We start from the raw sequence: 15,530 nt of genomic DNA on the forward strand, positions 1-15,530 counted from the left end.
AGCATATCATCAGGAGACTGTCTTTATGCTAGCCCCCAAGTTTGGTGAGGTTTGGTTCAAGGAGTCCAACGTTATGGACTCCCAAAGGGGGTGCCCCATCGCCCATTGTTTCCAATGGGAGCTAATAGGAGATGGGGGCTACAGTTTTGAGGGTCCATAACTTTGGCCTCCCTGAACCAAACTGCACCAAACCTGGGGAGTGCCATCATCTCCAGATGATACCCTGAAATTTTGGTGCCTGGGATGACATCCAAAAATGCACTCCCCTGCAGGACACATCCTGCAGTACCCTTTGCCCAAGAATCTTTGTTCTGCATTGAGTTTTCTGCATTGCTGTCAATGGGGGTTGCAGGCTGTGGGGGGGAGGCACATTTCTGAAGGCACAGTCTCAAAACTTTCAGGGTCTCATCAGGAGATCTGCCCTAATGAATACTTCCCCCAAGTTTGGTGCAGTTTGGTTCTAGGAGGGGCCATAAGTTAATGGACCCTCGAAACTGCAGCCGCCCCCATCTCCTATTAGCTCCCATTGGAAACAATGCGGGATAGGGGCACCCCCTTTGGGAGTCCATAACTTTGGACTCCCTAAACCAAACCTCACCAAACTTGGGGGGTAGCATAAGGACAGTCTTCTGATGATACGCTGAACTTTTGGTGCCGCTAGCCTAAAAACTGCAGGCCAAAAATGGAAAACCACTAAAATACCCAAAAACGAACCCAGCATTTTGATGCCCCCCACAAGGTGATGCCCTGGGCAGCTGCCCACCTTGCCCAATGGGCATTATGCCAGTGGTCAAATGTTCCTTATTTTAAGGAATGACTATTTCTGTATGCATTTTAGAAATACTTACGGGAAAGAAAGGCTGCCCCTTAACCATACACAGCGACTTTGGTTTTGTCGTGCCCCTAGAGACACCCTCACTATTTTCTTTATTTAAGTCTCAGTTGTATCCTTAGTCAGAATGGGTTTAATTGTTTTGTACAGCATTCTGTGGGAGGGAACCTTAGTTAGATCCTGTCCCTTTAAGAAGCCCTCTAGAGGCTGAGCACTGTAGCATTCTTAAGAACATAAGAACTAGCCTGCTGGATCAGACCAGAGTCCATCTAGTCCAGCACTCTGCTACTCGCAGTGGCCCACCAGGTGCCTTTGGGAGCTCACATGCAGGAGGTGAAAGCAATGGCCTTCTGCTGCTGCTGCTCCCGAGCACCTGGTTCAAGTTAAGGCATTTGCAATCTCAGACCAAGGCTGTAATCTAAGATTAGTAGCTATAGATCTACTTCTCCTCCAATCTGTCCAAGCCCTTTGTGCTTATCCAAAGAGTGGCCACCGTACCACCTCCTGTGGCAGCATATTCCAAACACCAATCACACGTTGCGTGAAGAAGTGTTTCCTTTTATTAGTCCTAATTCTTCCCCCCAGCATTTTCAATGAATGCCCTCTGGTTCTAGTATTGTGAGAAAGAGAGAAAAATGTCTCTCTGTCAACATTTTCTACCCCATGCATAATTTTATAGACTTCAATCTATATCCCCCCTCAGACGCCTCCAAACCCTAAAGAGTCTCAAACGCTGAAGTTTCTCCTCCTATATGAAGGTGCTCCAGCCCCCTAATCATCCTCATGGCTCCTTTCTCTGCACTTTTTTCATCTCTTCAATATCCTTTTTGAGATGTGGCGACCAAGAACTGGAATACAGTACTCCAAGCAAGTGGTCGCACTCACGGCTTTATATAAGGGCATGACAATCCCAGCTTACACTAACTCCTTTCCTAATTATCCCCAGCATAGAGTTTGCCTTTTTCATAGCTACATGCATTGAGTGGACATTCCTATGTCCATCAACTAAGATCTTCAAATCCCTTTCCTGGTCTGTGACTGATAGCACTGACCTCAGAAAGGTGGTGTGTTTGGGACGCACCTATGTGCACTCACTTTTACATTTTGCTGCATTGAACCTGTACTGCCACGGAGCCCACTACCACCTTAATTTATCAAGGTCCGGGCTTTGGAGCTCTTTCGCAATCCTTTTGTGGTTCTGCCTACCATCCTGCTATAATTTGGGTATCATCTGCAAACTTCACCACCACGCTACCTACCCCTACTTCCAGGTCATTTATGTAATAGGTTAAAGAGCACTGGGTCCCAATACGGATCCTTGGGGACACCCATACTCCCTACATCTCCACACACCATTGTGAGAACTTCCCATTTATACCCACCCTTTGTTTCCCTGTTCCTCAATCCGCAGTTTTTAATCCATAGGAGGACTTCCCCTCTTATTCCTTCATTGCTGAGTTTTCTCAACAGTCTCTGGTGAGGAACTTTGTCAAAAGCCTTTTGGAAATCCAAGTAGACAATGTCCACTGGTTCCCCCTTATCCACACATGCCTGTTTGACACCCTGCAAAGAACTCTAGTAAGTTTGTAAGACAGGATCTCTCATTCTCTGGCAAAAGCCATGCTTTGGACTCTTCCCTCCTCAAAGCAGGTCTTGCTTTTCTACATATGTTTTAGTAATTTTATCTTTTAATGATAGATTCTTTACTTCAATTTACTCAGGAACAGTGATGTGTCAAAACTGACTGGCTTCTGTAATTTCAACTGGGTCCCCTAGACCCTTTCTTTAAAAGATTGGTGTGAGCATTGGCCATCTTCCAGTCTTCAGGAATGGAACCTGATTTCAGGGATAAGTTGCATGAGTTTAATGTGAGAACATCAGCAATTTCATGCTTGAGCTCTTTAAGAAACTCTTGGATGAATGCACCAAATCAGCTGGGGATTTGGTAGCATTTAGTTTATCAATGGCTGCCAGGAACTTCTCTCCTTGTCTTTACCATTATCTTCGCTAGTTCCCTCGGATCTCACACCTCCTAAGAAGCTTGGTTCAGGTGCAGGAATGTTCCTCACCTCCTCTTGGGGTGAAGACAGATGCAGCAAAGAATTCATTCAGCTTCTCTGCAAATCTCCCCTGTCATCTTTTAGCACACCTTTTGTTCCTTTTCCATCATCTAACGGGCCTCACCGCCTCCCTAGCTGGAAGTTCCTGCTTTTGATGTATTTAAAGAACTGCTTTGTTGCTGGTCTTGATGTTCGCAGCCATGCCCTCATAATCCTTTTTTTTGGCCTCCCCTTACAGCTAACTTGCTTCTCTTTTGCCACAAATTCATTTGTGTCTCCTTCTGGTATTCTTCATCAGTTAAGTTGGACTTCCCATTTTCTAAAGCAGACATCTTTTTTTCTTTCCTAATACCTCAACTCCCCTTTGTTAATCCATAGTGGCTTTCTTTTGGACTGGGCACTGCCTTTCCCTCCTAACCTGTGGAACACTTTCCAGCTGAGCTTTTAACACTGTGTTTTTTAAATAACCTCCAAGCATCTTGGACATTTTTTGACTCCTCTCTTGATTTTCCCTTTCAGCTTCTATGGCGCACTATCCCCCTCATCTTTGAGAAATTTCCCTTTCTGAAGGCAAATGGACTACATTAGTAGTTGTCACTTGTTCGCGATGCAGAGATACTCGAATCTGACAGCATTGTGGTCGCTGTTCCCTATCGGCTCAACAACACTGACTTCCCACACCAGAGTCCTGGGTCCCATGGCATAGAATTCAGATCTAGGATCACCTCTCCCCTGGCTGGTTCACAAACCATCTGCTCTAAGCCACAGTCATTTAGCATATCCAGGAATGTTCTCTCCCAACTAAGCTGACCTTGAACATGCATTTTTCCCAGTTTATATGGGGATAGTTAAAATCCTGCCCATTACCAATGCATGCATTTTTGCTTTTGTTGGCCTCTCTAATCTCTTCTTTTTCCATCTCAGAATCCTTCTTGTGCGCTTTGGTCAGTGGGGATCGATAATATATTCCTAATGTTAAACTGTGCTGCACCCCTGGTATTGATACTCCACAGTGCTTCTGTAGAGGAATCAGCTCCCCCTGCATTGTCTATTTTATGCATGACACTATGCTCTCTTTTGATGTAGAGGGCCACCCCAGCCCCCCAATACGCCCTGTCCTATCCTTCCCAGAGCTCTGTAATTCCTGGGATAACAAAGCATCCCACTGGTTCTCCTCATTCCACCATGTTCTCTGTGATGCCCACTATGGTCAATGTCAGTCAATGTCCTCCCTTCAAAACTCTGTACTCCAGTTCCCCATTTTAGGATCGAATGCTTCTACTATTAGCATAGAGACACTTGTATACTCTGTCTCTGTCCCTAACCTGGGATTTATGTGTTTTGCCCTCCAGCCTTTTGCTATGCTCCTCGCTGTATGTGGTTGATTTAGAAAAAAACCTCCCTCTCTTGTCTGCATCTCCATGGACTCTGTATTCAACCGAAGTCAACTCCTCCTACAGCTCCTGTCGGCTTTCCCCCAAGGATCAGTTTAAAAGCTGTTCTGCCACCTTTTTAATGTTGAGCCAGCAGCCTGGTTCCTCTTTGGTTAAGATGAAGCCCGTCCACCTTTTTTTGTACAGGCCTGCCTTTATCCCAAAAAGGGTTCCCCAGTTCCGGACAAATCTGGAAACTCCTCTGCCTTACACCACCTTCTCATTCCACGACATTGAGACCCTGTATCTCCGGCTGCCTAGCTCAGCCCCTGCGCGTGGAACAGTGTAGCATTTCGGAGAATGCCACCTTGGGGGTCCTGGATTTTAACCTGTTTCCTAGCAGCCTAAATTCTAGCTTCTCCAGAACTCTCCCCGCTACATTTCCCAATGTCATTGGTACCAATGTGGGACTCACCACTGCTGATCTCCACCCCAGCAGCACTGTCTAACAGCCTATCTAGACGAAGCTGCTGACATCCTCAAGAATCCTTTCTCGCAGACTCAGGGCAGGTAAGTCACCACGCGCGGTCGTCAGCCGCTCTGTCAGCAAACCCAACTCCCTATATTCCTGATGATCGAATCACCTACCCACTACAAGGAGCCCCCCCACCTCCCCGAGGTCTCAGTGCGAGAGGATATCTGACCACCAGCTAAGGAAGGGGTCCCATCTAAGGGAGCATCTCCTTTCCACCTCCTCAGACTGGCACCCTCTGTCACCCAGCCTCTCATTCTCCATGACATCTGAAGAGATGTCACCTTGGGAGTGGGACCCGGCTGCTGGGTCCCCTGCAAGCCTTGTTTGTTGCCCTCGCTGCCTCTCTCAGCTTCTCCAGGTCTGCCGCCTTGGCTTCGAGAGAATGGACACGTTGCTTGAGTGCCAGGGAGTTTCATTGCAGCCAGGGCACACCCACCACTTCTGTCCTAGTGGCAGATAGTCATACATGTGACACTCAGTGCAAAACACTGGCAAGCCCCCCATCCCCCGGCTGGCTTCCTGCCTCCATATCTATTTTTGTTTTGATATTCAAATACTGATTTTTAATTAGTGCCTCCCTCTTAAGGTTTCTATACCTTCTACTATCCCTTAAAATATGTTCTTATTTAGTAAAACACCTGCGCGCGCCGTTAGGCGCACGCCGCTGGTTCCAGAGACTAACTGACAAGATTTAAAATTTGAGAAGCCCCCCCCCCCCCCCTCTGCTCCTCTCCTCTGCTGGTTCCAGAGACTAACTGACAAGATTTGAATCACCCAGGCAAGATTCTTGTTAGTTAGCAGTTCCTGTTTTGCAGTCTGTTTAGTTCAGGTGCCTGGGAAAGGCTGGAGACAGCAATATCTCAGACATATTATTTTATTATTTATTTATTTATTCAATTTAATAGATCGCCCTACCCCCAAAGGTGTTAAAGATCCACGGTAATTGAGTAATCAAGTTTCAACAGGATTGTAGGAAAAACAGAGTCCAGTTAGAGGACACCGGGAGAACTCAGAAGGAGAAGCAAGCAGCGCAGACTTCCTTAGAAGCAGTTAAGGAAAAGTTGGTGTCTGCAAGTTCTTCAAAAAATCTTCAATCGTTTCCAGCACTGCAAGTATTCTTTAGTTAGACTTGATGGGAGAACTCAGAGTCCTAAACTTTTAATGTTATTAAACCGTTTTTGAACTGTTACTTATTTGTCTGTGGGTCTTACACTCTGTTCTGGCCAAGTGCAAGGCACCTGATTTTTAGTTTGCTTGGGGAACAGAACAGGTTTAATACACTGCAAAGACTCTGATAAAGTCTTACTAATTCTAATCTAGGTACAATAATTCTAATCTAGGTACAATAACCTAGCAGTGGCGTAGGAGGTTAAGAGCTCATGTATCTAATCTGGAGGAACCGGGTTTGATTCCCAGCTCTGCTGCCTGAGCTGTGGAGGCTTATCTGGGGAATTCAGATTAGCCTGTGCACTCCCACACACGCCAGCTGGGTGACCTTGGGCTAGTCACAGCTCTTCTGAGCTCTCTCAGCCCCACCCACCTCACAGGGTGTTTGTTGTGAAGGGGGAAGGGTAAGGAGATTGTAAGCCCCTTTGAGTCTCCTGCAGGAGAGAAAGGGGGGATATAAATCCAAACTCCTCCTCCTCCGCCGCCTCCTCCTCCTCCTCCGCCGCCTCCTCCTCCTCCTCCTCCTCCTCCTCCTCCTCCTCCTCCTCCTCCTCCTCCTCCTCCTCCTCCTCCTCCTCCTCCTCTTCTTCTTCTTCTTCTTCTTCTTCTTCTTCTTCTTCTTCTTCTTCTTCTTCTTCTTCTTCTTCTTCTTCTTCTTCTTCTTCTTCTTCTTCTTCTTCTTCTTCTTCTTCTTCTTCTTCTTCTTCTTCTTCTTCTTCTTCTTCTTCTTCTTCTTCTTCTTCTTCACAGCCTCACAATGCATTCTTTAAAAATATAAGGAGAGCTCTGCCGGATCCAAGCAGTGGTCCATCCAATCCAGCTTCAGTTTCCCACAGTGGCCACTCAGTTGCCTTGGAGGGTCAAATAATCTGGGCATAGAGGCCAAGGCTGCTTCCTGATCATGCTTCTTAGCACTGCCTCTGAATATGGAGGTTCTCTTTAGTTACTAGGGCTAAACCCCCTCTAATTCCATCCCACAACATGTCTTTAATTTAATGGTACATCCATATGGAACAGAATTCATGTTAGGTAGGCAGAATGTGTTTCTATCCAGGGTCACCCATGGGAATTTTGTAGGCATTCCCTATTCAGACAGAAGTTTTTGGTTTTTTGGCTCTTTCTTGCTTAACCATGTTTTAATGGTTGTTTTTATGTTTTGTGTGTATTTTGCTTTTAATTGTTTAATATAAAGCAGTGGTGCGACCGCACTTGGAGTCCTGTGTCCAGTTCTGGTCGCTGCATCTCAAAAAGGATATTGAAGAGATAGAAAAAGTGCAGAGAAGGGCAACAAGGATGATTGAGGGACTGGAGCACCTTCCTTATGAGGAGAGGCTGCAGTGTTTGGGACTCTTTAGTTTGGAGAGGAGACAGCTGAGGGGGGATATGATTGAAGTCTATAAAATTATGCATGGGGTAGAAAATGTTGACAGGGAGAAATTTTTCTTTCTTTCTCACAATCCTAGAACCAGGGGGCATTCATTGAAAATGCTGGGGGGAAGAATTAGGACTAATAAAAGGAAACACTTCTTCACGCAACGTGTGATTGGTGTTTGGAATATGCTGCCACAGGAGGTGGTGATGGCCACTCACCTGGGTAGCTTTAAAAGGGGCGTGGACAGATTTATGGAGGAGAAGTTGATCTATGGCTACCAATCTTGATCCTCTTTGATCTGAGATTGCAAATGCCTTAACAGACCAGGTGCTCGGGAGCAACAGCCGCAGAAGGCCCTTGCTTTCACATCCTGCAGGTGAGCTCCCAAAGGCACCTGGTGGGCCACTGCGAGTAGCAGAGAGCTGGACTAGATGGACTCTGGTCTGATCCAGCTGGCTTGTTCTTATGTTCTTATGTTCTTATGTTTTCATTGATGTGTATTTTGGGGGGCTTGGTTTTAATGGTTTTTATTATTATTATTATTATTATTATTATTATTATTATTATTATTATTATTATTATTATTATTATTATTATTATTATACACATAACAACACAGCACAAGTGTCTGGAATTCATCTCTGAATATCGGAGTCCCTTCCCAAAGGATACAAGTCTGGGATATTAAGAGGATTATTTCATTAGAATAATGTGCAGTTCCTAGAAGTGCTGCTTTTCTGCAGCATGTGGACCTGATGTTCTGTCCAAGTTTAGGCTTTCAGATGTTTTCAAGATTTGCTTGGGATTCCTCCTGCAGACACTGCGACTACCTAGTGGGATTACTGTTGTTCTTTTTCCTGCCACAATGCGTTCAACTTCAATTTGTAGGTCCTTGTATTTTGTGATCTTTTCCAGCTCTTTGTCCTCTACCCTGCTGTCAACTTGGCACAACAGCAACATCTATGATCCAAAACATGAACCTTTTTCTCTATCACTGTTATGTGTCTGGGGTGTTGTGTGCCAGGTGTCTGTCTGTTTGTATTCTAAAGTCCCAGAGTATTTTTTGCTTCTTCATTTTCACCTGTGGTCTTCTCTGTGAAGCTTCTGCTAACCGTGCACCAGGTCTTGCTAGAGGGCAGGCCGTGCTTTTTGCAAAGGTTCCAGTGCACCATTGCTGCTAGCCCTATTGGTGGCGTTCAAGATAGTCAGTTTGGGCTATTTTTTCTTACAACAGCAGATGAAGTGTGCTCCACAGTTTCATCACCCTCTTTGCAGGAAAGAGGCGGCACTTTGGGTCATTGTAAGACTTTTTCGATTCGTGTCTTTATTGCATTTTAGTCAATGCATAATCGCTTGCTCCTGGGCAAAGCCAAAAAATCCAGGCCTTCAGTTTCCTTCTTTAGAAGGTTCCCCTTCTGAGCCACTCCCATGTTTGCTTGCTTTTGTCAACCTTCCCTTCAATGTTCTTAAAGAAAGAATTACTGCCCATGGAGTGGCTTGTTTAGCTCACTACTCCTTTAGATGTTTTAAACTGTTGGGACTCTATACTCTTTTTTGATTCTTTGGCTTTTCCAGCATCTCAGCCTTGTGGACTTCTTTCAATGCTGGCTCTTGACTTTCTTGGATGTATTCTTTCAGGCCTCTTTTCTCTTCCTCTACTGATTGCTTGATGTGGAGCAGTCCTCTTCCTCCTTCTGACCTTGCTAGGTAGAGTCTGTCTACATCACTTCTTGGATGCAGTGCTCGATTGATGGTCATAATTTTCCTTGTTTTTCTGTCCAGGATGTCCAATTCGGCTTGTGTCCAGTTAATTATGCCAGCAGTGTAGCGTACTACAGGCACCGCCCAAGTATTAATTGCCTTTAATTATTATTATTATTATTATTATTATTATTATTATTATTATTATTATTAGGTGGTAGAAAGGTATGAATTTTGTAAATAAAATAATCTACCCTGTGAAATGCAGGATAACGGCATCCATTAAAATCCTCGACCACCCCACCCCCCCTTGAGGAGAGCCGATTCCCAAGTTGACCACTCCCTTCTCCTGCCCAGTTCACCTACTTCCAGCCACGGTGTGCCAATTGGCCCCGTTTATGATGTTGCCTTCTCGCATGAAGTCGTCGTAATGGCAGAGTCTCCGGTCGTCGTCCAACATGGCCAGGTTGGTCGTGGCGTAGACGGTGGCCAGCCAGCGGAACATGAGGTCATCAGCGGTGGGCGTGAGCTCTTGCGCTTTCCAGTACGTGCGGGTCATGTCGAAGGGGTATGTCACGACCAACTCGCCCCCGTGCATGTTGGCGCTCAGCACGAAAGGGTAGCGTTGCATCCAGTTGATGACGGCCCAGGTTTCTGGGGCAACCTGTGGCAAGGAGGAAGGAGTAGTAGTATTAGTAGTAATTTGGATTTATATATCCCCTAGAGCAGTGATGGCGAACCTTTTCGAGACCGAGTGCCCAAATTGCAACCCAAAACCCACTTATTTATTGCAACGTGCCAACATGGCAATTTAACCTGAATACTGAGGTTTTAGTTTAGAAAAAAACAGTTGGCTCCGAGGCGTGCGTTACTCAGGAGTAAGCTTGACGGTAGTCGGTGGCTTTGCTTTGAAGCAACCGTGCAACTCTTCTAACGGGTGAATCATAACCCCGGGAGGGTTTACTCAGAAGTAAGCCCCATTGCAAGCAACTGAGCTTACTCCCAGGTAAAGGATCGTGCTTTAGTTCTTTGCATGAAAATCAGTGGGGGTTAACAGCGCTTAACAGGGTTACCTACACTGCTTCCCCAAAACAAGGTCTTAGGTTTAATGCTAATAACTGAGCCCAGCAGCCCAGGCCAGCTTAGATGGATGTGTGTGTGTGTGTGTGTGTGTGTGGGTGACTCTGTTTGCGTGTGCCCACAGAGAGGGCTCTGAGGGCCACTTCTGGCACCTGTGCCATAGGTTCACCACCACTGCCCTAGAGTGCCAAATAAATGCAGATGCGCGTCTCAGATTAATCCACCCTTTATTAGTGGTGAGGAAAATTTCTAAGCCTACTGTTGCCGTACGTTTTCTTCTTGGAGATTACAATGCTCATACAACACGTATGGTAGCTCTATACCTGACAACCATTTTAAAGTGCTAATTTATTCCAATTTTATTACTTTTAACTGTATTTTTTAAATAAATATATATATATATATATATATATATATATATATATATATATATATATATATATATATATATATATATATATATATATATATATATATATATATATATATATATATATATATTATACCAGTACACTAAACCAAACTGGTTCCTTCTTATTTGGCACAGAGAATCAAATTTTTTTAAATATCCAATATGACACATAAAAACAAGCGTAGAACTTTTAATAATAAGAATAGGTATCTTCTCCAATCATATGTCTAATATTCGGCATGGTAGGATACCTATTACTGTATTATTTTGCTTTTAACTTGCTAAACAGATCTATTTTTATTGCAATTTTATATTAGATTGTATTTTTACATTGATGTGTAGGGGTATTTGCTGATTTGCTCTGGCTATTTCTTTTTTTAAAAAAATCTGAAGTGATTTGAATCCCTTGAAGTCAACCGTCAAGTTATGTGGACTATTTCCTTGCTACTGAACTATACTTGAGACTGCAGAATGTGTCTGTGTAAATCCTGATCTATCTATGCCTATTAAAGGTTAATAAAGATAAAGAAAAAGAAAAAGATTTATATATCCCCTTTCTTTCCTGTAAGGAGACTCAAAAGGGCTTACAATCTCCTTTCCCTTCCCCTCTCCCACAACAAACACCCTGTGAGGTGGGTGGGGCTGAGAGAGCTCCGAGAAGCTGTGACTAGCCCAAGGTCACCCAGCTGGCATGTATTGGAGTGCACAGGCTAATCTGAATCCCCCAGATAAGCCTCCACAGCTCAAGCAGCAGAGAGGGGAATCAAACCTGGTTCCTCCAGATAAGAGTACACCTGCTCTTAACCACTACACCACTGCTGCTCTGAAAATCAACAAAACATGGCTACCAGTACTAAAAACACCCAAACCAAAAAAACAGAGACATTCAAAGGCAACAGCAAATGAACTCCACCCAGGCACATGCAGATGTGCCTCACCCCCTTGTGAGGTAGGCAAAATGTATACCCCACCGGATAATCACTCCACATTGTGTCATGGAGAGCAACACATCATACTGTGAGATTCCTCTGAAGATGACAGGCGAAATGTTAGGAGGAAAAATTACCAGATCACGACCACGCAGCCCGCAACAGCCACTCTCCAAGAGGTGTGACCCTATTGCAGAGGCTGGGGTTTGACTCTGGGACACCCTAGATGTGTGCCTTATGCTGCGTTGTGCATTGAGATGGGCCAAACAACTCTAGAAACCTTGGCATGGATAAGGGCCATAAAATATTGGCTGCATATACATTTTCTAGTGGGATCCAATAGCTATATTCCCTCTCTGTTATCAGATCACTTTATTTCAGAATGGTATACTTTGATCTTTAGAAAGGTTGAAGCTATTGGTTTCCCCTTGGAATCACTCCTTATGCTCACAAAGGTGGAAGCTTTCAGACTAGTTAAGAATAGGCTCTTGGATCTTGATTTTCATAATTTGACTCGTGCTGCCAAGACAACCTGTTCTCCAACTACATTATTAATCCCATGCGAGCGAGGAATTATGGCAGCATATGCTTAGATCTGCTGATTAATCCCACCCAGAGGAGAGCCTTGGCTACTGCAAGATGTAATGTGCTGCCATCAGCTCTGCTGGAGGGAAGATTTAAGAATATGGAACGTTCTAAAAGAGTTTGTTCATGTGATAGGACTACGGTTGAAACACTTGACCATTCTCTGTTTCGATGCCCTAAATACAATAAGATATGCATGAAATACATGAATTCCATTTTCTTGCAATGTTCTCAGTGGCATGAGTGTTATAATGAACTGCTGTCAGGGCCCTGCAGGACCTTGGTGAGTTCCGCAGGGCCTGTAAGACCGAGTTATTCCACCGGGCCTTTGGGGATGCCAGTCGCAGACTGCCTGCCCCCTCTGTAGCCCCCACGACAGTTTTACCATCTTCAACATTGCCTGATCGCTGATACCATCCATTTTTGGGCTTAATGCTGGCCCTCCTAAGCCTTTGGGTTGGTATAAATCTGTGCATGCCTCTGGGCATGTATTTTTATTTGTAATTTTTGGAATTGCTGCTATAATGTATTTTAATGAATTTTAATGTTTTATCGTTATATTGTATTTATGAGACTTTATATTGTATTTGTTTTATGTCTCATTGTACACCGCCCAGAGCCCTTCGGGGGTTGGGCGGTCTATTAAGTCTAATAATAATAATAATAATAATAATAATAATAATAATAATAATAATAATAATAATAATAAAGATACCCAATCTCCTGAACAGCTCTGATGTGCTCTTTTGTGAAACTGTTGCAAATTTTATACTGGAAATTAGTAATTTTAACTGTATTTCTTAACCTTGTTTTGTTTTAAAATTTTGTCCTGTTTTATATGCCAATAAAGGCTTGTGACTCTGGGACATCCGTCCCAGCCAGCGACCCATTTTTCAGAACTTTTGCCCAAAGTGTTGAACGTAGTGGCAAGATTCCTCCACGAGGAGGAAGCAAAGCGCTGACAGCATTCTACAGGTCTGCATCAGGGTGGGGCAAACACAGGCGGAGAGGTCCTGGGGATAAATGTGGTGGCCATCAGGTGCTGGTGTCTAGAGGGCGTGGTGGAAAAGAAGCGTACCGTAGCATTGGGGAAGGTGTAATACTCTGGAATGGGGAGGTAGTGGTTGGGGAACTTGTGGGGCACCAGGTCATTGTCCTCCGCATCCCACAGGCCCGTGTTGAGGTCAGCAAAGTTGTGGTTGAGATCAAAGCCTTCGTAGGTCCACCGGCCCATCGCCCAGCCGGACAGTTCTGAGCCCTGTGTGGGGAACAAAAGATACAAAAGAGTTTATTTCATCTTCCACATACATTTTTATCCCATCCCTTCCTCCCAGGATCTCAGGGCAGCGTTCTTAGCTCCTCCTTGTTTTATCAGCCAGAGAGAGAGAGAGAGAGAGGGAGACAGCTTGAGCGACTGGCTGGAAGGTTACAATCAACAAAACCCAAAAGCAAGAAATGCCCATTGTGTAAACGACATACAGGGAAAACACACAGTAATTGCAAATGATGCAACTGTGTATCACGTATGTTGCTTAACCACAGGAGGTGGCGATGGCCACTAACCTGCATAGCTTTAAAAGGGGCTTGGACAGATTTATGGAGGAGAAGTCGATTTATGGCTACCAATCTTGATCCTCCTTGATCTGAGATTGCAAATGCCTTAGCAGACCAGGTGCTCGGGAGCAGCAGCAGCAGCAGAAGGCCCTTGCTTTCACATCCTGCATGTGAGCTCCCAAAGGCACCTGGTGGGTCACTGCGAGTAGCAGAGAGCTGGACTAAATGGACTCTGGTCTGATCCAGCTGGCTTGTTCTTATGTTCTTATGTTCTTAACAGAGTTTCTTTTCAAGTACAAAGTGTTTAGTCTTCTGGCCCTATCTGTTGGCCTGAAGTTAGAAGCCTGCGACGGTCCATATCCAGTCACCTCCCTCAGAAACCTTATTTGCTTATTATCCTGCCCTGACTCTGAGATGCTCAGGGCTGTTTACATGATCTTCCTCCATTTTAATTCACAACAGCCCTGGGAGGTGGGCTTGGCTAAGAGACCTTGGTTTAAGGTCATCCAGCAAGATGCACAGCTGAGGGGGGGAATGTCAGGTTTCCCCTGCCCCTCGCTGGCTCTCGACTTCTCGACTTTGCTCAGAATGTGGGAAACTATGTTGGAATTCACCTTGAAGTCACATGTGATGCTGCCTTCTGTTGAATCATTCCATTCCCCCATCAAGGTTAGCATTGTCTACTCAGACCGGCAGCTGCTCTCCAGGGTCTAAGCCAGTGGTTCTCAACCTGGGGGTCAGGGACTGCCCCGAAGTCGAGCGACCCACTTTCACGAGGGAGTAAGCCTCACAGGAGCATCTGCATCAGTGTTCTCCATTTGTAAAATGGATAAATGTTAGGGTTGGGGGCAGTGGTGGGATCCAAAAATTTCAATAACAGGTTCCGATGGGGGTGGGATGCAAACAGTGGCGCCGCCGCACACACGCACCTCCAGTCCCTATTGGGCAGGGAGGTTGCTTTAGTAACCCCTTCTCGGCACTCAGAAAAAAATTAGTAACCACTTCTAGAGAAGTGGTGAGAACTGGTTGGATCCCACCTCTGGTTGGGGGTCACCACAACATGAGGAACTGTATTAAAGGGTCATGGCATTAGGAAGGTTGAGAACCACTGGTCTAAGCAGAGAAAGGTCTTTCACTGCCTGCCTGGTCCTTTTAACTGGAGATGCGGGGGATAGAACCTGGGAGGTTCTGCATGCCAAGCAGATGCTCTGCCACTGAGCCATAGGTCCTCCCTGTGACTCTCCAGGGTCTCAGACTGAGGTCTTTCCCATCACCTACTGCCCAATTCTTTAACTGGAGGTGCCGGGGATTGAACCCAAGGCCTTCTGCATGCAACGCAGATGCTCTTCCCCTGGACTATAGCCAATCCCCTTCCACGGGGCTTCTGGTGCCTCTATTCCACCCACCAGTTTGTAGGCCGTCTCGTAGCCATCAGGGTTCATGGAGAACAGGAGGTGGATGCGAGTCTTGGTCACGAGGCGCACGACGCGTGGGTTGCCCTGTTGAAACTCATGGCAAAGGTACTCCATCAGGTTGATCAGCAGTTCCCGTCCGAGAGCTTCGTTCCCGTGCATCCCGGCCACGTAGCGGAACTCGGGCTCCCCTGCAGGGGGCCAAGAGAGAGAGCGAGAGAGCATCAAGATGGTTTCCTAGAAGGATCTACTGACCCTCTATCCCAAAACAACAAGGAGCAGCAGTGGCGTAGGAGGTTAAGAGCTCGTGTATCTAATCTGGAGGAACCGGGTTTGATTCCCCGCTCTGCTGCCTGAGCTGTGGAGGCTTATCTGGGGAATTCAGATTGGCCTGTGCACTCCCACACACGCCAGCTGGGTGACCTTGGGCTAGTCACAGCTTCTCGGAGCTCTCTCAGCCCCACCTACCTCACAGGGTGTTTGTTGTGAGGGGGAAAGGGCAAGGAGATTGTCAGCCC

General features: G+C 45.6%; 1 protein-coding gene across 1 annotated transcript in view; it reads right to left on the minus strand.

Annotated features, from left to right (window-relative positions):
• Positions 1–15,530, minus strand: part of CPXM1 (carboxypeptidase X, M14 family member 1) — a 51,645-nt gene that overhangs the window by 6,017 nt on the left and 30,098 nt on the right. The window contains exons 9-11 of the mRNA XM_048510004.1: positions 15,007–15,203; positions 13,125–13,304; positions 9,407–9,704 (exon numbers count right to left, since the gene is read on the minus strand). Of these exons, the coding sequence (XP_048365961.1) occupies positions 9,407–9,704; positions 13,125–13,304; positions 15,007–15,203 (675 nt within the window). The remainder of the gene's footprint in view (positions 1–9,406; positions 9,705–13,124; positions 13,305–15,006; positions 15,204–15,530) is intronic.

Source organism: Sphaerodactylus townsendi, linkage group LG10 (genome assembly GCF_021028975.2).
Source record: "Sphaerodactylus townsendi isolate TG3544 linkage group LG10, MPM_Stown_v2.3, whole genome shotgun sequence".
Taxonomy (NCBI): domain Eukaryota; kingdom Metazoa; phylum Chordata; class Lepidosauria; order Squamata; family Sphaerodactylidae; genus Sphaerodactylus; species Sphaerodactylus townsendi.